This window comes from Mus musculus, chromosome 3 (genome assembly GCF_000001635.26).
Source record: "Mus musculus strain C57BL/6J chromosome 3, GRCm38.p6 C57BL/6J".
In the NCBI taxonomy this organism is placed as follows: Eukaryota; Metazoa; Chordata; class Mammalia; order Rodentia; family Muridae; genus Mus; species Mus musculus.
In genome coordinates, this window is record NC_000069.6 from 66,135,609 (window position 1) to 66,160,429 (window position 24,821).

The window sequence follows — 24,821 nt, forward strand, 5'->3', positions numbered from 1 at the left end:
AGAAGTCAAACCAAGGGAAGACAACAAGTGTGCCTTGGTGGTCGTAAGAACCCAGAAGCTGGAATGTTTTCCTCTGAGCCTGAATGGAACCAGTGTCTGCGTTGAGGTAAAAGAGGGAACAGTATAAAAAGTATAGTCTCTACAGAACAACCAGCCAGCTTTGCACACTTCCTTTTCTCTCATCTCTTCTGTAAATTTGCTGCTGGGAAAAGGAGACCGGAGATCCAGGCTCAGTGAAGCGTGTCAGTGAAGTTCAGTTAGTGAAGACCTCAGTGACCCTTGAAGTTCGCATCTGTCCCTACCAAGCACACTGCTCTCTAACATAGCCCATCAGGCACCATAGAGCCCCTCCATCCACTCAATCCTCCTGTGGGCTGAGAACCAGGCACGCAAGACCTAGAAACCTCCTTTCTGTTTCTCCTGCTCCTCCTCACTTGAAAGACTGTCATCAGTGATACTGAATCAATGCAAATATGTATTTTCCTGGGGCATTAGAGGGAATAGAAAAGAGATATGCTCGGAGCAATTAAAGGCAGTACAAATGTTGTAAATTAAACTGCTGGTTATTGTTGGCATTCTTTCCAACTAAGTCATGAATACCAAAATATTTAGTTAGTGTCAGACATGCCCCCCTGCCCCCAATTCAATTACATACCCAAAGCTTTGTGGATGAGCTAAATGTGGCATCCCAGTCTGCCTGCACGAGGTCAGGACCCAGCTTCTCTGAGCAGCTGCCTGCCCCTCCAGTGATCACCAGAAGGCTGCAACAAAAGTCTTTGAAACCCTTTTCCTGAACCACAGGTGGACTCGCCCAGAGCACGCTCTAAGTCAGTGAGCACTCTAGCACACACTTTTTAAATATCCCTTGTGTGAATGAATGGGAGGGGATGAAGACAGGGGGACGGGTTTGGGAGAAGTTGGAGAGGGGAGGGGAATATGTATAATCAAAATACGTTGTATATGTGTATGAAATTCCCAATGAAAAATTAAAACTTAAAAAAATAAAAAAACCCGGAAGAAATAAGTAAAATTTCTAAGCCTGGTGGTAAGAATAAAGTAATTTTTAAGTCTTTTCTAAGATTTTTCAAAAATTTGCAGTGGACATTATATTTTTATAGTAATAAAAATATATTTAGTAGTATTTTTTATACCAGGAAATAGATGAGAATTGGGCTACCATACATTATTATCTCCGTGGACTTGATGTCTCAGAGTTAAGTGATTAGTTAAATTTATTTAATGCATAAAATGATTTCAAGGAGTACTAGCATTAGAAATGCCAAAGACGCAGACTAATTCTGTATTGGGGTTACAGAGATTGCTCAGCAGCTAAGATCACTGATTCTTCTTCCCAAAGGACTCAGGTGTGGTTTCCAGTACCCACACAGTGGCTCACAACTCTTTTCTAATACCCTCTCCTGGTCTCCAGGAACACCACGCACACATGTGGCATACAGACATACATGCAGGGAAAACACATACTCAAAAATAAAAAATGAGAAAGATTATATATAAAAATTGTGTAGGAAAATCGTCAGTCGCATGTAAATTAGCAGCTCCCACTTTAAAGAATTAGCTAATAAACTATGCATGAGTGTCCTGGGGAGATGACTTTCTGTGTTTGCACCTCAATCTCTCTTTCTTATTGTAGAAGAGGGTGCTGGGATGCAGGGGAGAGGCCTCAGCAGGGCGTGTTCCCACACACTTAACTGCCTCACCCTGTGTTTCTCCTCCCCTTTTATGAATAACTGATGGAGTTCATTTGTTCAACCGGTACCGAGAAACACCATCAGCTGTCTGGAAACATCAGCCCCTATGTCTGGAGGAGGCAAAGGCGGCACTGTGAACAGACGCTACTTGGGTTTCTGCTGGAGTGGAAGTGGTGGGGTGGACTGAAAGAGGGTCGTGAAGGTTTCTGTGATGTTTGAACTTGTTTATTGTATTTAATGCCTTTCATGTTATTGCAGGTATCCCAAGGCAGCCTCACCTCCAATGAATGAGCAGTCACTTCTCCCTGTGCAAACTTTGTCAGTGACCAGCTGAGTCTCTTGTCAAGTTCTTATTATTCTACTTTGTCTTGAATGGAAGGAAAGGACTGTGATCAAAACTAAAAAAATTCTCTTTGCTTCAGAAGTCAGCACGGTTACATCCTGATATGTGTCAGGCCGCTTCTTAACACTGGCAAAGCTCATTTCTTGGTAAGATTTCTGCTCTGGGGGACACCCCATGGAGATCAGAGGCGCTTCCCAAGCCGTGTCTTGATGCATAAAGTGAAAATGAATTTGAAACACATGGATTGCATGCTTTAAAAATACGCTCGAGTTCAAAAGTTAACAAAAGTAATACTTGGTTGGAAACGTTTGGGAATTTCTTAAGCCTCAGATGTTTGAGAACTGGGTTTCTGACCTGAAATCAGACGGTTCCTTTGCTATCAGAGCAGCATCCTTTATGTTAAATGTATTTACAGATAATGCTCTAATTAGCTATGGTGCAAACATGCTATTCTTGTTCTTATTTTGTTTGTAAACTTCCTTATATCTTACTATTTAGATTCTCAAACAGTTTTATTCATATAATTTCTAAATGACTTTAAGGAAGTAGAATTGTTTCTGTTGCACACATGTATAAAGTACACAGCTGACCAGGGAATTTAAAGGCAAACATGACAAAATAGTCAATACATATTTGATACTTGAACTATTGAGATTAGACAACATCAATACTGCATGAATGTGAAGAATTTCAGTCTTGAGGTTTTTTTTTTTTTTTACAGTAGACTCAATTATTTATACAGATTTGAAGGCTTTGCTAAAAAAGAGAACAAATGAAAACTCCCTTGGTATGATAGTTTTTATGAGTTGGTATAATTATAAAATGAAATTTCATAAGTAAGCTTTGACAGGGACTGTCCTGGCTATGCCTAATTGTCAACTTGACACTGCCTAGAGTCATTTGAGAGGAGAAGTTGTAACTAAGGTACTGCCTAGATTAGACTGACACGTGGGTATGTATGTCTGTGGTGTATCACTAACTGATGCAGAGGGCCCAGCCCACTGTCTGTGCCACGACTCCTTAGGCAGGTGGTTCTAGCCTAACATAGCTAACTAAGCATAAGCTAATCTGTGAGCCAGAGAGTCAGTTAGCAAGTATCATCTTACATGTTTTCTGCTGTACTCTCTTTGTTATTTTGTCAGAATAGCAAGCAGTCTTGCCTTCAGATCCCTGCCTTGAATTCCTGTCTTGACTTCCCTCGATGATGGACTGTGATCTGGAAGTTTAAGATAAAAATAAACCACTTTTTGGCACACCCTAGAGATGCCCCTCATCCTTGTTCTCCTCCCATCTCTCCTCCCCACCCAGTTCACTCCCTCCATCACCTCTGACCACTGTTTTATTTCCCCTTCTGAGTGAGACTTAAGCATTCTCTCTTGGGTCCTCATTATTTAGCTTCTTTGGGTCTGTGGATTGTATATAGCATGGCTATCCTGTACTTTATGGTTAATATCCACATATAGGTGCATGGAGTATCTATCACCCATGTCCTTTTGGGTCTGGGTTGCCTCATTCGGAATATTATCTAGTTCCATCCATTTGCCTGCTGGGGGAGTTTCCAGGGAGACTATGGGGATGATTCTAGCTGAGACTCCTAGCAGTGATGGATGTGGAGCCTGAAGTAGCCACCTCCTGTAGCCAGGCAGGATTCCCATGGAGTGATAAGCACATGAATCCACTCACAAAGCCTTAGACCCAAAATTTGTTCTGCCTACAAGAAGATAGGAACAACATTGGAGAAGAGACTGAAGGAATGGCCAATCAATGACTGCCTCAACTTGAGATCTATCTGATGGGCCAGAACCAATCCCTGACACTATTAATGCTACTCTGTTATGTTTACAGATAGGAGCCTAGCATAATTATCCTCTGAGAGGCTCCACCCAGCAACTGACTGAAACTGATGCAGAGACCCACAGTGAAACATTAGATAGAGCTTGGGAAGTCTTGTGGAAATGTAGGGAGAAGAATTGAGTAATCAGTGGTCAATTCATAATTCAGCAATTGTAAAACTTTTCAGATATAAATGTCTTAAGAATATCCCTACTAATGGATTATTAATTAATTATTATTAATGGATCATTAATGCATTTATTTTTCACATCATCTGTCTCTTTTAAACTTGGTTTTTATAGAATTGGTACAACTGAGGAAGGTAAAAGAATCTATTGGAATGGGAACAGTAAATACAGACATGATGCACTAAATGTTAATTAGGGATTGTTGCATGTAGTTTTTTTTATTTTTAAATATTTTTTTATTACGTATTTTCCTCAATTACATTTCCAATGCTATCCCAAAAGACCCCCATACCCTCCCCCCACTCCCCTACCCACCTATTCCCACTTTTTGACCTTGGCATTCCCCTGAACTGGGGCATATAGAGTTTGCATGTCCAATGGGCCTCTCTTTCCAGTGATGGCCGACTAGGCCATCTTTTGATACATATGCAGCTAGAGTCAAGAGCTCCGGGGTACTGGTTAGTTCATAATGTTGTTGCACCTACAGGGTTGCAAATCTCTTTAGCTCCTTAGATACTTTCTCTAGCTCCTCCATTGGGGGTCGTGTGATCCATCCAATAGCTGACTGTGAGCATCCACTTCTGTGTTTGCTAGGCCCCGGCCTAGTCTCATAAGAGGCAGCTATATCAGGGTCCTTTCAGCAAGATCTTGCTAGTGTATGCAATGTTGTCATCGTTTGGAGGCTAATTATGGGATGGGTCCCAGGATATGGCAGTCTCTAGATGGTCCGTCCTTTTGTCTCAGCTCCAAACTTTGTCTCTGTAACTCCTCCCATTGGTGATTGTTTCCAATTCTAAGAAGGGGCAAAGTGTCCACACTTTGGTCTTCTTTCTTCTACAGTTTCATGTGTTTTGCAAATTGTATCTTATATCTCCCTATACTAAGTTTCTGGGCTAATATCCACTTATCACTGAGTACATATCATTTGAGTTCTTTTGTGATTGTGTTACCTCACTCAGGATGATGCCCTCCAGGTCCAACCATTTGCCTAGGAATTTCATAAATTCATTCCTTTTAATAGCTGAGTAGTACTCCATTGTGTAAATGTACCACATTTTTTGTATCCATTCCTCTGTTGAGGAGCATCTGGGTTCTTTCCAGGTTCTGGCTATTATAAATAAGGCTGCTATGAACATAGTGGAGCAGGTGTCCTTCTTACCGGTTGGGACATCTTCTGGATATATGCCCAGGAGAGGTATTGCAGGATCCTCCAGTAGTACTATGTCCAATTTTCTGAGGAACTGCCAGACTGATTTCCAGAGTGGTTGTACAAGCTTGCAATCCCACCAACAATGGAGGAGTGTTCCTCTTTGTCCACATCCTCGGCAGCATCTGCTGTCACCTGAATTTTTGATCTTAGCCATTCTGACTGGTGTGAGATGGAATCTCAGGGTTGTTTTGATTTGCATTTCTCTGATGATAAAGGATGCTGAACATTTTTTCAGGTGCTTCTCTGCCATTCGGTATTCCTCAGGTGAGAATTCTTTGTTTAGATCTGAGCCCCATTTTTTAATGAGGTAATTTGATTTTCTGGACTCCACCTCCTTGGGTTCTTTATATATATTGGATATTAGTCCCCTATCTGATTTAGGATAGGTAAAGATACTTTCCCAATCTGTTGGTGGCCTTTTTGTCTTATTGATGGTGTCTTTCGCCTTGCAGAAGCTTTGCAGTTTCATGAGGTCCCATTTGTTAATTCTGGATCTTACAGCACAAGCCATTGCTGTTCTATTCAGGAAGTTTTCTTCTGTGCCCATATCTTCGAGGCTTTTCCCTACTTTCTCCTCTATAAGTTTCAGTGTCTTTGGTTTCATGTGGAGTTCCTTGATCCACTTAGATTTGACCTTAGTACAAGGAGATAAGTATGGATCAATTCGCATTCTTCTACACGATAACCACCAGTTGTGCCAGCATCATTTGTTGAAAATGCTGTCTTTCTTCCACTGGATAGTTTTAGCTCTCTTGTTGAAGATCAAGTGACCATAGGTGTGTGGGTTCATTTCTGGGTCTTCAATTCTATTCCATTGGTCTACTTGTCTGTCACTATACCAGTACCATGCAGTTTTTTTTTTTATCACAATTGCTCTGTAGTACAGCTTTAGGTCAGGCATGGTGATTTCACCAGAGGTTCTTTTATCCTTGAGAAGAGTTTTTGCTATCCTAGGTTTTTTTTTTATTTAATTCCAGATGAATTTGCAGATTGCACTTTCTAATTTGTTGAAGAATTGAGTTGGAATTTTGATGGGGATTGCATTGAATCTGTAGATTGCTTTTGGCAAGATAGCCATTTTTACAATGTTGATCCTGCCAATCCATGAGCATGGGAGATCTTTCCATCTTCTGAGATCTTCTTTAATTTCTTTCTTCAGAGAATTGAAGTTCTTATCATATAGATCTTTCACTTCCTTAGTTAGAGTCACGCCAAGATATCTTATATTATTTGTGACTATTGACAAGGATGTTGTTTCCCTAATTTCTTTCTCAGCCTGTATATTCTTTGTGTAGAGAAAGGCCTTTGACTTGTTTGAGTTACTTTTATATCCACCTACTTCACTGAAGCTGTTTATCAGGTTTAGGAGTTCTCTGGTGGAATTTTTAGGGTCACTTATATATACTATCATATCATCTGCAAAAAGTGATATTTTGACTTCATCTTTTCCAATTTGTATCCCCTTGATCTCCTTTTGTTGTCGAATTCCTCTGGCTAGGACTTCAAGTACTATGTTGAAGAGTTAGGGAGAAAGTGATCAGCCTTGTCTAGTCCCTGATTTTAGTGGGATTGCTTCCAGCTTCTCACCGTTTACTTTGATGTTGGCTACTGGTTTGCTGTAGATTTCTTTTTATCATGTTTAGGTATGGGCCTTGAATTCCTGATTTTTTCAAGACTTTTATCATGAATGGGTGTTGGATCTTGTAGAATGCTTTTTCCGCATCTAATGAGATGATCATGTGGTTTTTGTCTTTGAGTTTGTTTATATAATGGATTACATTGATGGATTTTCGTATATTAAACTATCCCTGCATCCCTTGAATAAAACCTACTTGGTCAGGATGGATGTTTATTTAAATGTGTTCTTGGATTCGGATAGTGAGAATTTTATTGAGTATTTTTGCATCTATATTCATAAGGGAAATTGGTCTGAAGTTCTCATCTTTGTTGGATCTTTCTGTGGTTTAGGTATCAGAGTAATTGTGGCTTCATAGAATGAGTTGGGTAGAGTAACTTCTACTTCTATTTTGTGGAATAGTTTGTGAAGAACTGGGATTAGATCTTCTTTGAAGGTTTGATAGAACTCTGCACTAAACCCATCTGGTCCTGGGCTTTTTTTTTTGGTTGGGAGACTATTAATCACAGTTCCTATTTTTTTTAGGGGATATGGGACTGTTTAGATTGTTAACTTGATCCTGGTTTAACTTTGGTACCTGGTATCTGTATAAAAATTTGTCCATTTCATCCAGGTTTTCCAGTTTTGTTGAGTATAGCCTTTTGTAGAAGGATTTGATGGTGTTTTGGATTTCTTCAGGATCTGTTGTTATGTCTCCCTTTTCATTTCTGATTTTGTTAATTAGGGTGCTATCCCTGTGCCCTCTAGTGAGTCTGGCTAAGGGTTTATCTATCTTGTTGATTTTCTCAAAGAACCAGCTCCTCATTTGGTTAATTCTTTGAATAGTTCTTCTTGTTTACACTTGGTTGATATTGCCCCTGAGTTTGATTATTTCCTGCCGTCTAGTCCTCTTGGTTGAATTTTCTTCCTTTTTTTCTAGAGCTTTTAGATGTGTTGTCAAGATGCTAGTGTGTGCTCTCTCTAGTTTCTTTTTGGAGGCACTCAGAGCTATGAGTTTCCCTCTTAGAAATGCTTTCATAGTGTCCCATAAGTTTGGGTATGTTGTGGCTTCATTTTCATTAAACTCTAAAAAGTCTTTAATTTCTTTCTTTATTCCTTCCTTGACCAAGGTATCATTGAGAAGAGTATTGCTCAGTTTCCACGTGAATGTTGGCTTTCCATTATTTATGTTGTTATTGAAGATCAGCCTTAGTCCATGGTGGTCTGATAGGATGCATGGGACAATTTCAATATTTTTATATCTGTTGATGCTTGTTTTGTGACCAATTATATGGTCAGTTTTGGAGAAGGTACCATGAGGTGCTGAGAAGAAGGTATATCCTTTTGTTTTAGGATAAAATGTTCTGTAGATATCTGTTAATTCAATTTGTTTCATCACTTCTGTTAGTTTTACTGTGTTCTTGTTTATTTTCTGTTTCCACGTTCTGTCCATTGATGAAAGTTGTGTGTTGAAGTCTCCCACTATTATTGTGTGAGGTGCAATATGTGCTTTGAGCTTTACTAAAGTTTCATTAATGAATTTGGCTGCCCTTGTATTTGGAGCATAGATATTCAGAATTGAGAGTTCCTCTTCGAGGATTTTACCTTTGATGAGTATGAAGTGTCCCTCCTTGTCTTTTTTGATAACTTTGGGTTGGAAGTCGATTTTATCCGATATTAAAATGGCTACTCCAGCTTGTTTCTTCAGACCATTTGCTTGGAAAATTGTTTTCCAGCCTTTCACTCTGAGGTAGTGTCTGTCTTTTTCCCTGAGATGGGTTTCCTGTAAGCAGCAGAATGTTGGGTCCTGTTTGTGTAGCCAGTCTGTTAGTCTATGTCTTTTTATTGGGGAATTGAGTCCATTGATATTAAGAGATATTAAGGAAAAGTAATTGTTGCTTCCTATTATTTTTGTTTTTAGATCTGGCATTCTGTTCTTGTGGCTGTCTTCTTTTTGGTTTGTTGAGGGATTACTTTCTTGCTTTTTCTAGGGCGTGCTTTACTTCCTTGTATTGGTTTTTTTTCTGTTATTATCCTTTGAAAGGCTGGATTCGTGGAAAGATAATGTGTGAATTTGGTTTTGTCGTGGAATACTTTGGTTTCTCCATCTATGGTAATTGAGAGTTTGGCCGGGTATAGTAGCCTGGGCTGGCATTTGTGTTCTCTTAGTGTCTGTATAACATCTGTCCAGGCTCTTCTGGCTTTTATAGTCACTGGTGAAAAGTCTGGTGCAATTCTGATAGCCCTACCTTTTTATGTTACTTGACCTTTTTCCCTTACTGCTTTTAATATTCTATCTTTATTTGTTAGTGCATTTCTTGTTCTGATTGTTATGTGTCGGGAGGAATTTCTTTTCTGGTCTAGTCTATTTGGAGTTCCGTAGGCTTCTTGTATGTTCATGGGCATCTCTTTCTTTAGGATTGGGAAGTTTTCTTCTATTATTTTGTTGAAGTTATTTGCTGGCCCTTTAAGTTGAAAATATTCATTCTCTTCTACTCCTATTATCTGCAGGTTTGGTCTTCTCATTGTGTCCTGGATTTCCTGGATGTTTTGAGTTAGGATCTTTTTGCATTTTCCATTTTCTTTGATTGTTGTGCCGATGTTCTCTATGGAATCTTCTGCACCTGAGATTCTCTCTTCCATCTCTTGTATTCTGTTCCTGATGCTTGCATCTACGGTTCCAGATTTCTTTCCTAGGTTTTCTATCTCCAGCATTGCCTCACTTTGGGTTTTCTTTATTGTGTCTACTTCCCTTTTTAGGTCTTGGATGGTTTTATTCAATTCCATCACCTGTTTGGTCGTGTTTTCCTGCAATTCTTTAAGGGATTTTTGTGCTTCCTCTTTAAGGTCTTCTACCTGTTTAGCAGTGTTCTCCTATATTTCTTTAAGTGAGATATTAAAGTCTTTCTTGATGTCCTCTACCATCTTCATGAGATATGCTTTTAAATCCAGGTCTAAGCTTTTCGGGTGCGTTGGGGTGCCCAGGTTTGGGTGGGGTGGGAGTGCTATGTTCGGATGATGGTGAGTGGTCTTGGTTTCTGTTAGTAAGATTCTTAAGTTTGCATTTTGCCATCTGGTAATCTCTGGAGTTAGCTGTTGTAGTTGTCTCTGGTTAGATCTTGTTCCTCAGGTGTTTATGTTAGCCTCTATCCGCAGACCTGGAAGACTAGCTCTCTCCTGAGTTCCAGTGTTCCGAGTACTCTCTGCAGGCAAGCTCTCCTCTTGCAGGGAAGGTGACCAGATATCTGGTGTTTGAACCTGCCTCCTGGCAGAAGTTGTGATCCACTCACAGAGGTCTTAAGATCCTATGGAGGGTCCCGTGTATACTTTGCGGGTGTCTTCAGACTCCACGCCCAAGGTTCCTTGGTGCTGGCATGGACCGGAAGGGCTTGTGTCCCTGATCAGGCCGTGTTTTCTGCTTCCCTAATTAATGCAGTCTCAGGTCCCGCACGATTGGATTGGAGCAGGCGCTGTGTTCCACACACCAGAGGTCTTAAGAGCCCGTGGAGGGTCTTGTGGGTAGCTTGAGGGTGTCAGCAGGCTCCTAGCTCAAGCTACCCCGATCCTGGCGGGGACTGGAAGGGACTTGTGCCCCTGATCAGGCCGAGTTTTCTGCTTCTCTAATTAATGCAGTCTCCGATCCCACATGATTGGATTGAAGCAGCAGCTGTGATCTTTTCACCAGAGGTCTTAAGATCCCGTGGAGGGTCTTGTGGGTAGCCTGTGGGTGTCCGCAGACTCCATGCCCAAGCTACCCCGGTGCTGGTCAATATAGCTTGTTTTATCCTAACAGAATCAAAATCACTGAAGGAAAGAACATAGAACTAATATAAAATGAGGTTTCTTCTGGTGTGTGCTAATTAGAGTGATAAAATTAGTTATAGAGTTGAAGCTGATTTTAAAAATTCAAATATCGCTAGCTTCATACTTTTGTTGTCTCTGGAGTGAGACCTTTAGACTTAATTGCATTGAGAATTCAAGAAATCATTGAAGTAATCAAGTCCAGAGTATGCCACATTACCTTAAGCTGTGGGACTCTTGATTTAAGCATCTATGAGAAAGCCAGTGTTTACAACCACCAACATCAGAACTTCCCTGCTTGAGGACAAAAGGGAGGAGGATGAAGACAGAAATTATACATTAGACACTTGTCAGCACCCACAGTCTAAAGCCAATAGACACTCATAGCACCCAGTCCCAAAGTGTGGCAAACAAAAATGTCCTCAAATATTACTAAGTTATCTCTTACACTTGTCTCTAATTCAATTCACTGCTTCATTGCTGTGAAATCCTGTAAGTGGCTCCAAGGTCTTTTAAACAACAGCTTGAAAACCCAGAAACTCTCAGTGTACTTTTGCAAGAAACATAAGGCTATGATAGTAAAAGAAATGAAGCCTCCTATTCAAGGACTGGGAGTCATCCTAAGCAGAACTGTGACCAGAACACAGTTAATACAGGATGCTGCAGAGCCCAGCATTACAATCAGGGTTCAGATTGCCAAAATCTCTAGTACTAAAGTACATTATTCTCACAAGAAATTCCATACCCTGGGCCAGGCATGGTGGTACAAACTTTAACCCCAGCACTTAGAAGGCAGAGGCAGGAGAATCACTGTGAGTTGGAGGTCTGTCTGCTCCACATAGCAAGTTCCCAAAGAATTCAATCCTTGAAGAAAGGTACAGTGTTCAAGCTTCTATGTCCGTTGCGTTTTCTTTTCAACCTGCACCTCAGGGTGATTCTTCACAGGAAAACAATGGCAGCGTCTGATGCGTCCCAGAAACTTTCCCATCTCTCCATGGAACCACATATAAGGATTCCCTTCCTTTCCTTTGTTTTGGTTCTTTTCTTTCTTTTTTTCTTTTCTCAAAGCACTTGTTACATTCTAACAACTTCCCTACTGCACTTATGTCTTAGTTAAGGTTTGTATTGTTGTAATGGAACACCATAACCAAAAACAACTTGGTTTATTTGGCTTACATTTCTATATTGCATTTATTACATTTCTATATTTCTATCATTGAAAGAAATCAGGACAAGAGCTCAAACTGAGCAGGAACCTGGAGGCAGAGACCATGGAGGATGCTCTTTTCTGGCTTGCTTCCCATGGCTTGCTCAGCCTGCTTTCTTACAGAACCCAAGCTTATCATCCTAGGAATGGTACCACCCACAAGTCCTCCCCTATCAATCACTAATATCAGAAAATGCCCTACACCTGGATCTTATGTAGTCATTTTTTTCATTTGAGGTTCTATCTTTTCAGATAACTCTAGCATGTGTCAAGTTGATAAAAAACCAACCAGAGCAACTTATTTCTCATTTGTATATTTATTTCATGCATTTTCCCCAGTAAAACAGTCTTCATGAAGCCAAGGTTATTGTACTGAAGTTTTTCAGGCACTAGAATGATTCTGTCATGTAGCAGGCACTCAAGAATATTTATAAATGAATAAATAAATGAAGAATAAATGGGAAAATAAGCAGAACATGGAATTTTTAGCGCTTTAAGATTAATCCTGTGCACTTGAGAATTGTACTAGTACACACACACACACACACACAGACACACACACAGAGAGACACACAACCACACATGTGGAAGTAGAAGTGATGGATTTCAGAGAGAAGTTTTAAGAGGAAGAGTGTGGGTAGGAAATGATGTAAATACAATACCCATGGATATAATCCTCAGATAATAAAGTAACTTTTTAAAAAGCAAACCTTAAGTTTAAGTTAGGTAGCAAGATTCAGAGGAACGTAAGGTCATGGAACTTCAAGACAAATTTTGTCTTCCTTTTAAATGAACCTATTTTCATCTGATATAATCTACAGTTCGCATAGTTCATTGTAGGGCACACCTGGCTGTTGGTATTCTTCCTCTGCAAGATAATGTTCCTGGCATAGGTCATTACTGTTCATTCAGAAAAAACACGTTGCTCATAGTTGTACACCATGAGTAGGTGGTAAGACACTATTAGTGAAGATATAATCAGTTATAGGGCACAGAGAAACTAATCATGAACTGACTAAGAGACTCTCTCCCTGCTGGCTAGCTTTCGCAGTGCCAGAAGGTGCTATGTAAGTTGCATAGGGGAGAAAAGACATCACTAATTTTACCTAGAACTGAATTATGCATACTGTCATAATGATCTGTCATACAAGATGTCCTCACTGGTTCATCTATAGGTGAGATGAGGGCTCGCCCAACTAGAAATAGCATGAAGGCAACTTTGTGAGCACTGGTACTCTCTTGGGCCACTTGTATAGAGATCCAGAAAGGCTTATCTGCCTGTCAGTAAAACCAGACATTCAAAACCTGGAAACGAACAGTCCATTTGCTATAGTGTCAAGACTTTTGGTATAGCATTGGAAATGTAAATGAGTTAAATACCTAATAAAAAATGGAAAAAAAAAAAAAAAAGACTATTCATGGGTAACCAATGGCTCTCTTTGATGTCTGCTTCTCAGGAGGAAATTCATGCCTGGTGCAACTTTGGCTAGGAAAGCCATAGGGTCTAGAAGAAAACCTACTGATGTTGTTTTACTAAATGGCCATATTGCCAAACTACCTTCTAAATATTTATTTTTAGCCATAGATTTGTGCTGCTCCCAACCTTGGTTGGCGAAGCTTCTTATTGTACTGGATAGTGCTTAATATAAGGACTTAACACTATTCAAAATATTGAAAATAACCAATGGTGAGTGTTTAGCTGTGGGTGACACCTCTACATCAACCCCCACCTCTCCCCAATCCCAGGCTCAGGAGACATTGTAGAAGAGGGGGCAGGAATAATATAAAGGCCAAATGAAGGGGAGGGTTGTTATAAAAGGCTGTTCTCTACATGACATGGTTATCACACATAGGAACTCTCAACAGCAGTGGTTTCTCATTAAAGACCTCCATAACAATTGAGATTGTTAACTACTACATCTCGGAGGTGGGAGGAGATCCTGCTGGCCCTCCCTTAGGTGAGGGACTAATGGTGACTGACGGCTGCTGAAGGGAGAAAGAGTCATTTTCCTTTGGGGAAGGGCATTGGTAGGTTGCCTGTGCCCAAGTGTATGACACGAACACAGGCACAGCACTAATTGGACTTAGTGAATCACTTTTAAAGGTGCAAGCCAAGAATGAATCCTCATGTAAACTCTATACCGAGCCATGTGTCAAAATAGTTTCATCAATTGCACACATGTTCTACTGTTTTGGCAGATGGAGGCAGGGCAGGTGGTTGTCTCTGTGTGGGGGTAGGGTGTATAGATACTTTTGGGACCATGAAAGGCATCCTATTTTCTGAACGAGCTAGTTTTAAACCCTATAGACCCAGCAGATTAATCTTCAAGGGACAGAAGGCCATGCTCCCAGACACTAGGCTCCTGACACGAGGCCCCAACTCCATAATTCTGTGGCCATCAGTGACATGGGCTGTCTGAACTCCACCCCCACAGTTACCTCGCAACAGCAAGGTAGCCCAGCCCACTATAAAAGAAGCTGCTTGCCCCTTCATCATGTTCTTGCTCTCTTACTCTCGTGCTTCTCTCTTGCCCTTTTGCTCCCCCTCTCCCCATTCCCTTCCTTTCTCCATGTGGCCATGGCCGGCCTCTACTTCTCTACACTTCTCCCTCTCTCTGCCTTTCTACAATAAATGCCTTAAAACCATGGACTGGACTGGGTCTTCTCATTGGTACCCTCCATGCTGGAGCAATGGAGCAGGTTTCCCTCTAGAAAGCCAAGCATCCAACCTCCTGCCAGGAGACCTCCCTGCACTCCAGCCACAGCCACCAGCCAAACCAACCTGCCTGCCAAGCAAGCCGCCTGAGCTAGCCAGACTCACTCCTCCCGACAATAACCTGCCTCCAGAGCTCTCCTCCTACCCTTTTCAGCCCCTGGGCCAGAGTCTGCCCAAGGGTCCCTACTTTGTTCTTAGCTCTTCTGCGACTTACAGTGGAGTCTGGAATATCCAAGAGTGAGAACCTGATGTGCCTGGCCTCCGTGCAGCCCAGGGACCCCACAACTGGCTCTCCTGTGGTGCTCAGCAGGGTCTGTGGTGCCTGAGAGTCAGAGCCCAACTCCTCCAGCAGTTCCGCAGGAACCCCAGACTATATCCTTTCCTCACCCCCGGAGTGGGATCCCGTGGCTTCTTACAGTCTAATGCCTGCCTGGTGGTTCTGTGGGGTCCACAGTGCAGTCAGACTTCCCTTGTCCAGCATTGCCCAGTGATCCTAGCCCTGAGCAGACATGGAACCCCATTTTTTGTCCCACAGATACTATGCATATTTCTTTCTTTTATTAAAAGTTTATTTTAATTTTTGAAACAGGGCCTCTTTATGTAGTCTTTGCTGTCCCAGACCTTGCTGTGTCAACGAGGCTAGCCTTGAACTCACAGGGATCCTTTTGCCTTTGTTTCCTAAGTAGTGAGATTAAAGTCATGTACCGCCATGACCGTGGAAACTCTGCACTTTTTACTTAATTTTGCTAGGAATCTCAGGATACTTAAACATCATGAGATTTATTATTTTTAAAAAAGAGCAGCCATCTTAAAATTAACACGACTAAAACCAGACTTTAATTCCTATCTCTTCGTGTTCTCTCTTTCTGAGATGTCTTGGTAAAGATGCTTTTATTCTTTGAGTGATCAGGCCTAGCCTCCCTGTCCTCCATCCTCAGACCACACCCTACCCATCACTGCTGACAGCTTTGCTTTGCAATATACAAGGTGGGAACACCTCTTGTCACCTGCAGCTCAGCTGCCTTGGTCCACATTTCCCGAATGAAACATCCCTCTGTCTCAGAGTTTGAGTTTGCTGTCTCCCCCACCTCACCTCTTCAGGCCACCATATGTTGTCACATGTTGCAGAGCCTTCCTTAGCCCCTTGGGTTGACAGCAGTCCCACTTCATGTACATCTGTATCTCCTGGCTATGCTCTGTTTTATAGCACCTACCATGACTGTGTATTGTTATATATTTTCTTTCTTAAAAAATTTATTGCTTCCCTTCATCACAGTTGTCTGTGATTTATATCTTCTTGAGAACAACAGTACCTGGTACCCACTAGAATCTCTATTTGTGAATGAACATGACTGATTTTTTTTTTCCAAGAGAAAAGAAAAAAGTATCTGCTGGTCATCACTAAGCATTTTACAGTTTGAAAGAGCAAGACACCCTAGGCCTCTCTGTCAGAGTCTCCCTGTCTAGTCCAGTACCACATCTTATGTATAAAAATGCTAAAGACATAGACGACAAGGTTCTTGGGCCTCAAGGTCTTGAGAATCTTGTTAGGGACACAGTCACCTACTGTAAGATTTTTTTTTTCTAGATTAGCATTTCATTAAAATTTGAATGCATGAGATCTTATGTGAAACATATTTTAACTTAAGTTTTATAGATAAGAAACAGGACCACACCCTTGGAGGTGTGGTTTAAAGTAGGCTAGGCTAGAACCCATGACATCTTTGCTGGGTAGTTTTTATCCACTTGACATAGACATATTTGGGAAGAGGGACTCTTAGTTGAGAAAATGCCTCCATAAAAGTATCCTGAAGGCATGTCTATGGGGTACTGCCTTGATTAATGACTGATGTGGGAGGGCCTAGCTCCCTGCAGGAAGTGCTACCCCTGGGCAGGTGGTGCTGGGAATCTAGGAAGGCAGGTTGGGCAAGTCGCAGGGGAAAGCTGGTAAGCAGCCCTCCTCCAAAGCTTCCTGTCCCATGTTCCTGCCCTGACTTTCTTCAGTGTAATCTGAGAATTGTAAGCTGAAACAATCCCTTTCCTCTCCAAGTTCTTGTTGGTCATGGTGTTTTAACACAGCAACAGAAACCCTAATAAGGTATAACATGGGAACCCTCCCTGTGAGAAAAAAACAGATGAGAAAAGACCCTAGTCTTCCCATGTGAAGAGTCACCCTAGAGGAGATCAATGAGTGTTTTTCTAAGGGGAAAGATCCATTCTTTCAGAGTTCCTGAAGACTCCGGGTTTACCTTAATGCCAACATGATATGCTAATGCCTGTGAGACTCGTTGTGTAAATGATTTATCTGGGAAAAATTATTTCTAGAATATAAAAGTTTGTTGAACTTTTGTATAAGATTAAGGAATTTTTTTTATTTTTTATTTTTCATCTTTCCAGAGCTAAAAGTACAAAAGAGTGGCCCAGGGACTTGCAAAGCATCTCTGTGCTCAATTCAGGCAGGTCTGCTGACAGGTGCTCAGAACCCTGTCAGAATGACCTGCTGGTATAAACACTTGAGTTTCTGAAAGTAAGCTCTCTTAAAACACCTGCACTTCTGACTGCCTGAGGTTTTGGGGAAAACATGTATCCTCCATCATTTGAAATCTGGTGCCTGTGGAGCTAAGTTATCCATGTTCCTCTGCTACCAAACTTTCTCTCTGTCCCACCAACCCTGGGTACCAGTACTTCAACTGCAGCAGAGACCAAGATACAGTTTTTGTCTTCTTGTTCTGTTTAAATGAGATTTGATGACAACCAGAGATTGTTTGCTTCTCTATAGGGCTGTCACACAGTGGAAGTTGGTGGAAACAGAGGCTACCTTCCAGAAACTTAACCTGAGGCATTAGACTGGAATGTTCCTTTCAGCAGGGGCCTCTCAGGGGCCCAGGACCACTTCTGTCTTTTATAGCAGGCAGTCCCAAAACAATGAGGGTGGACGACCAATACAAATCTGAGTGCAAGCTCCTTTGAAAAAAGGATACCGATACAGACTCCATGTGAGCACACTGCTACATGATGCCTAATGAAAGACACTACCTTTAGAAGACTATATCTAAGACACTGAGATGCACAGGAAATCACGTCTGCTCACCTCTTTTGATAAGGGTTATCTTATGGGCAAGGTGTATGAAATACATTTTTGCACATTCTTGTATAGCTTATAAGCTTACTTGTGCCTTTAATTCTTTGTTAGCAAGGACCCTTCAAATCTACCAGAAGCATGTCTAGGGTGAACACTATATCAAATGGACTGGTGGTTTCCAGGTTTTGAATGTCTGGTTTCATTGACAGGCAGATAAGCCTTTCTAGATCTTCTCACAAGTGGCCTAAGAGAATACCAACGCTCACAAAGTTGCCTTCCTGCTATTTCTATTTGGGTGAGCACTCATCTCACTTGTAAACGAAACTCATGCCCCAAGGTAAGCCAGAATTTGCAAGGCAGATTATGAATGACTTACTAGTTCAAAGAAAACCCACTTTTACTTTCAAGAGGAAGCTTCTGAAAATGTAGCTAACAGGTAATGACAGTAACTAGTGTCCTCTACTGGTACTTGTAGTCTGGCAAGTGTGGATGTAAAGTGTGTAATGTTCTAACCATTGATTTGTGGTCATATACCTGTCTGAACCTTAAGCCTACTCTTCCTTTGGGACACAATGCACAAGGCAATAATTGGATGGGACCTCATGAAAGCAATGTGTAGAAAGTCCTTTTCTGAAGATCCCAAACTTTTCCCTAGTCATGGTGTGTGGAAGTCTCATAGGCTTGAATCCATACATGTGTTGGCTGGAAAAGTCATAGACTCAGTCATCGCTATGTGAGCATCCTTTAGTTGAAATCCTCTCCTTGGACAAATGGTCCAGAGAATAACATAATCTGAGAGAAGCCCCAGAGAGAGAGCCCCAAGAAAACCATTTCTAGAAACTGGAATTAGTGTTCCCTGATCAGAGTCTCAGAAAAAGGGCCAATGTGGCATGGGAACTGCAACCCTATAGGTGGAACAACAATATGAACTAAGCAGTACCCCGGAGCTCTTGTCTCTAGCTGCATATGTATCAAAAGATGGCCTAGTCGGCCATCACTGCAAAGAGAGGCCCATTGGACTTGCAAACTTTATATGCCCCAGTACAGGGGAACGCCAGGGCCAAAAAGGGGGAGTGGGTGGGTAGGGGAGTGGGGGTGGGTGGGTATGGGGGACTTTTTGGATAGCATTGGAAATGTAAATGAGCTAAATACCTAATAAAAAATGGAAAAAAAAAGAAATGAGGCTGTTCTTCATGCTCAAAGTCTGCTCAAAGTTCTTGATGGAGAAATTATCTTAATCCTGAAGTTTAGCTAGTCTATTAAAATAAAAGCAAAGATCTCCACACAGAACCAGTAAATGAATGCACATTATTATCACTGCTGGACCATTTGCCACTAGGCAAGCCATGTACCTTGAAGGAAAAAAGGCTATCAGTGAGCCTTCTAATTGTGTGTTTCAACGTGAACCTGAAGCATCACCCTAGGCTCTGTGATGAAAGCCCAGCATGCCCTAAGGCTTGTCTGCACACCGTCTTCACGGTGCAGGCTGAGCATGCTCAAAGTGCTCTCCACCAGGATTCTAATCCCTTAGACTCCATGTGCTTCATGACCTTGAGCTCATAATGTTCAAAAAAAAAAGTGCTTGTCATCTATCCTTTAACAATGACCTCAAACTAGGCATGCCTAGGAATGTGCCAGGCCTAAAGTGCTTTCATATATGAGCAGGGACAGCGACCCATTCCCATAGTTCCTCCCGTTGTCTCTTTTCCTGCTTCAGTCAGTACATCTCTCTTCACCCCTTTCTCTCCCAGGGATTTTAGCTTTGGCTTTGCATTCACCAAGATGTAAACCATTATGCAATCATATTACTGAGCGGGACATGGATTATCCGTCCATGTTCAGTTAGGAGGTTTTATTTGTAATTAAGCACACAGATGTTTCTTGATTTTTTTACAGAAGGTTTTTATCTTACTTTAAGGAAAAATCAGCTCATGTGGACTGGTTGGAGGAAGGACCATCTTCTTGCAAAAATAAGCTTTTTGCAAGTCCGGCTTGCTTGTGCTATACAGATGGGGTGCATTTTCCCCCAGTTAAGAAACACTTCATGTAAACCAAAGGAATGCTGGTGGGTTCTTACAAGCTCACAATTTTTTTTCAGAACTCCAGAGATGGAGCAGATTTTTAAAGGTTTACTTAAAATTATCTGTGTATATGCTTTTGGCCTCTAATTATTTTGCTCACATTAATGAATAATAATGATTCAAACTTTAAAAACATTCTTTGGCAGATGAATCCAATTTTCTGGTCTTATATGTAAATATAATCAAATAGTGACCTTAGGCCAAGTTTACTTACAGGTACATAATTTCCAGTGACTGGTAACTTGGCCAATCTAATAACAAGAATGCCATGACTAAAACATGGGTCAACCTCAGTAAGACCTGAGAGGTGACAAGTGTCTTTTCCAGAGATGATGTTAGATTTGTACATAGCCACTCTCCCATTATTGCTGATCCCCAGGGTGACTGAGGTCAGGGTTAAAATGCTCTTTGTGACCTTGAGTCATACTGATTTCAGCAGTTTTGTGACCAATGAGACTTCTATTCTCTTATCAGCATCTATTATTGAGGTATCAGGTTGAAGTACATGACATTGATGTTTTTTGTAGATCAAAACAGTTGAACATTTTGCATTTTCTGTTTTCCTCGTATGAACCAACCTAAAATGCCCAGAGGGTTTCCTTAAGGAGTTGCTTCGGCTTGTTTTTACAGTGTGGGCTTTGTGTAGCACTTCAGAGAGTTTACTGTTTGTAGTTGCTTCCTACTGTTTGTCTCTTTAACTAAATGTTGCAGAAAGTTTTCGTTTGTTGTTTGCTTCTTTTCTTCTTTGTCTCTTGATTATTTTGCATAATTTATTCGGAAAGGGCAAATGTTTCCTTCAGGCTAACAACACACTTGACATTAACATAGTTTCTCAGCCTGAATCTTCAGTACGTTTCTAAGGAAAGAGATGTAATACACTTGTGCTGATGAGCGTATGAAACAGTGAACGCATGGCCGTTAGAGGATAGGTGGTGTCTTCTGAATAGCTCACATGGTGTTTGAAATATCTGCAGTGTCCTAGCCAAAATATTTTGTTGGTAGATGTATTTCCAGGCAGTCATATAAATAGTTTATCCCTTACACATGTCCCAGGACAGGAATTTCCCAGGAAATTACTACAATATAAATGAACTCCAAAATGTCAACTTAAAAAATACACACTAAGTTCCAGGTTATCCCTGGCCAGAAATATCACCATTAAAAGTAAATAAACTTTTTTCCCCCTTTTCCTCAGATACTGGATTCATTCACCTTTTGGAAAAGAAATCCCAAGTCAGTTAGTTTTGTCTAAAGCCAATTTTAACTCCTCCCCCAATTCTTTGTAACTGGGCCTTGAAGTAGTTCTGTAGGTTGTAACATGATTGATACTCATTATATAGTAAACATATTGTATTTTAAGCGAAGTTTCACACACACACACACACACACACACACACACACACACACACACACACACACAGATTGTTCTAGTAAGTAAAATATGTTCAACATATGTTTAAACATTCTCTTTAATACAGATTCCCTTCTTGGTGCTCTGAAATTCACTTATCCTTTACATTAACCTCTTGAACCCGTGTTCATGGATTATTAGCAAAATTGCAATTATAAAGAGGCCACCCAGATTGCACTTCACTAACCTCAGCATCCCTACAGCCTAGGATTCTTTACTGTATAGAACATGTTTGAATGCACACAATACCACTTTCATTTTTACCTTTAGAAACGAAATTTAGGAAGGCCAATCAGACTACTACAGACATTGAAAGTGTCTGCCCCTGCTATACGTGGACCTCCTCTTCTTTGGCTTAGTAGAACATATTCTATCTTCCTATCAAGGGGTGAAAAAGGATGGAAAGTAGAGTATGAGTAAGCGCACCCCCCAGGGGTCCCCTCCTTTCTGCTGCTCCTTTCTGGGGCTGAACTGCCTTCCTTTTTTTTTCCTGTGAGAAGATGGCATGTTGAGATCTCAATTTGATTCTCAAGGGAAGGTCTCTGTTGTCTGAGGATTGTCAAGAAAAGCTCTGAGAGCCACACGGTGCCTTCAAGCCAGATCAGCCCTGGCGCTCTGGTGGTGTTGTAGTTGTGCCTCAAACATTCCCAGAGCCAGGGTTAAAGACACAAAATGTAGGAGAGTGCCAGGGGATTCATTGATTGACATAAATTACATTTAAGAGATTAAATTAATGCAAAATATCTGTGATGACCAAAATGTCAAAATTATAATTAGAGAAAGCTACAATATACTCAGAGATGATTTCTTTGGACCAAGGATCCTGTGGCAAGACTCTATGACTGATCCTGTCATGACTTCAATTTGGCTGTGTCTTTTGCACCATTTTAAACCATGTTCCTGTGGCAGGTCTAGCCCCTAACTATCATTACTTTGTCCTTTGTTGTCTCAGTGTCTCCCACTCTGGCTGGCTTTTTATCTGTGCCACCTCCTGACATGGCTTACTATATTCCTCTAGTCATCTAATCTCTGGGAAATCAGAGACTGTGTTTGGCACTCAGATCTTGAGCCCCATAGGAGCCAGAGCAAGACACATAGCACTTACCTTCAATGGTGCACTGGTCTGGGATTGGGACCTTTTTTGCGATTTCCAAGGCATAAGCCTTCACTTTGCTGAGGTTTTCCCTTAAATGCAAGTAGAGCTTATCTTGGTATTCAATAGGACTTGTGGCTGCCTCTAGAATTTCTTCTTGGATGTTTTCTTTAAAAGTTTCGGGCATAGTCTCTGGTTCAGTATGTATAATACTTGGGTGTGAAGCTGAGGAATTTCTCAGTGGTGATCCATGAGTGTCTGTCTTAAAGGGCAACTTGCCAATCCCGTGGCTGAGTGGGTCTATTTGCGAAAGAGAGATGCTGGCGTGCATTCCTGCCTTTTCTTCGACTTCGTTATCTTCCACACTCACACCGTTTGTGAGCACAGTATTCAAAGCCAAACTTCTGGACCTGTAAGGAAAGGTTAGAAGAGTTTAAAAAAAAAAAAAAAAAAGCTCTAGTTTCCTGGCAAGGATAAGCAGTCACACTAGGACAAAAATTTGCTTCCACCAGACTGAGACACTGTTAATAGATGGAGTAAACCAAAGACCACCTAACTTCCTGATACTTTGCAATAAATGCATAGCACTTTGAAAATAGAGGGCTGGAGTTGTAGTTCCCTGGCACAAGGCATGCCTGACATGCACGAGGCCCTGGGTTTTATCTTCAGCCACACCAAGAAGAAAGAAAGGAGAGAATGCCTTCAAATAAAGATTTAAATCAATTTCCTAGCAAACTTGACTATAAAACAGTAGATATAGAAGTTTTTATATTTTATTACTTTTATGTGATTATTCACTAAAAAAACATTATTACTTTTTAAGATTAAAGATTACTTTTTAAGATAAAGTGTGAGAGATGCAACTGACAGCCATTTTGAAAATTAACATTATTTTAAAAAATGTTTTAAAAACAAAACTTTCTGCTTCTAGCCCCCAAGTCAATGGTTCTCACTTTGTGGCTTGTGACACCTTTGGGGGTTGAATATCAGATATCCTACAAATCAGATATTTACATTATGATTATTATTAATCATAATTATTGTTATTATAACAATGACTAAGTAACATTATGTTTGAGGATCACCACAACATGGGAAACTGTATTAAAGAATCTCAGTTCTGGGAAGGTTGAGAATCACTAATCGAAGTAAACAGTAAGGCTATTTGAATAATGAGAACTGTATGTAATATTTAATTCATTAAAGAATAGAACTTTGGGTAGCTATGGGATTAAAAAACAATCCATGAAAGACCCCAAAGCACCATTACCACAGAAACAATAACAAATAAAGCTTCATGCTTCAAAATGATGACTGAACAAAAGTTATACCTGCTAAATCTAATGCTTTTTCGTTCTTCCTTAGAGATGTGGTCTAAGCTGTATCTCCGGCCAGAGCCTGGGGTATTGCTCTCAGCATTTATTTTGTCTTCAAAGGCTTGGATTTTAACTTGGAGTTTTTCATGGTCTTCACTTTCAGGCTCCATGGAATTGAGTTCTCTCAGTTTCTCAGGAATGCTAACTTCAGTGCTGGTTTTTCTCCTAAAAAGGACAGAGGTGATGGCATGAGCCTCTTGCCATCCATACCCTTTGGAGCAGAGGGACTTTATTACACCACCCTTCATCTGGAAATGAAAGTGTGTTGGATAATTTTCCTATCTGCTGTATAGCAACCTTTATTGACTATTGTGAACACAGGCCTTTGATAATGCTTCTATAGAGCTTGTTGTGCCAGAGGTTTAGAAACACTGGTGATCTTGCCAACTCTGAGTTAGAAGGGTTTTCTGGGGGCTTGGAGAATAAAAGGAGTTTGTCTTCACATTTATCACAATCCTTAAAAAAAAAACTCATTAAAAGTGAGGCAAAAATCATGCCATGCATCTTGTTGAAGCTTTACATGTGCTGATATTATCTGCTGATAGAAGTTGTTGATGGTTTTTCCAAACTTGTGGCTCTGTTAACTTTAGGCCAACCACTGTATAACTTTCTCTTTCAGAGTGAAGAATGTCTTATCAATTTTAAGATATGGGAGAAAGGAGGTTTTTTTTTTTAAATAAATTATATTAGTAGTTCTTTCTATATATTTTAAGATTTATTTGTATTTTTATTTATGTGTTTATGTGTATGTCATGTGTGTGTGTGTGTGTTTATGTGTATGTCGTGTGTGTGTGTGTGTGTGTGTTTATGTGTATGTCGTGTGTGTGTGTGTTTATGTGTATGTCGTGTGTGTGTGTGTGTGTTTATGTGTATGTCGTGTGTGTGTGTGTGTGTTTATGTGTATGTCGTGTGTGTGTGTGTGTGTGTATGTGTGTGTTTATGTGTATGTCGTGTGTGTGTGTGTGTGTTTATGTGTATGTCGTGTGTGTGTGTGTGTATGTGTGTGTTTATGTGTATGTCGTGTGTGTGTGTATTTATGTGTATGTCGTGTGTGTGTGTGTGTTTATGTGTATGTCGTGTGTGTGTGTGTGTATGTGTGTGTTTATGTGTATGTCGTGTGTGTGTGTGTGTGTGTGTGTGTTTATGTGTATGTCGT

The 24,821-nt window shown here is 40.8% G+C and overlaps 1 protein-coding gene across 3 annotated transcripts in view; it reads right to left on the bottom strand.

Annotated features, from left to right (window-relative positions):
• Veph1 (ventricular zone expressed PH domain-containing 1) overlaps nt 1–24,821 on the bottom strand; it is a 243,417-nt gene that overhangs the window by 82,051 nt on the left and 136,545 nt on the right. For 2 of the 3 annotated variants that reach the window (NM_145820.3, XM_006502142.4), the window contains exons 8-9: nt 23,621–23,830; nt 22,302–22,699 (exon numbers count right to left, since the gene is read on the bottom strand). In NM_145820.3, coding sequence (NP_665819.2) covers nt 22,302–22,699; nt 23,621–23,830 — 608 coding nt within the window. The remainder of the gene's footprint in view (nt 1–22,301; nt 22,700–23,620; nt 23,831–24,821) is intronic. The other variant, XM_006502143.4, reaches the window with a different exon arrangement.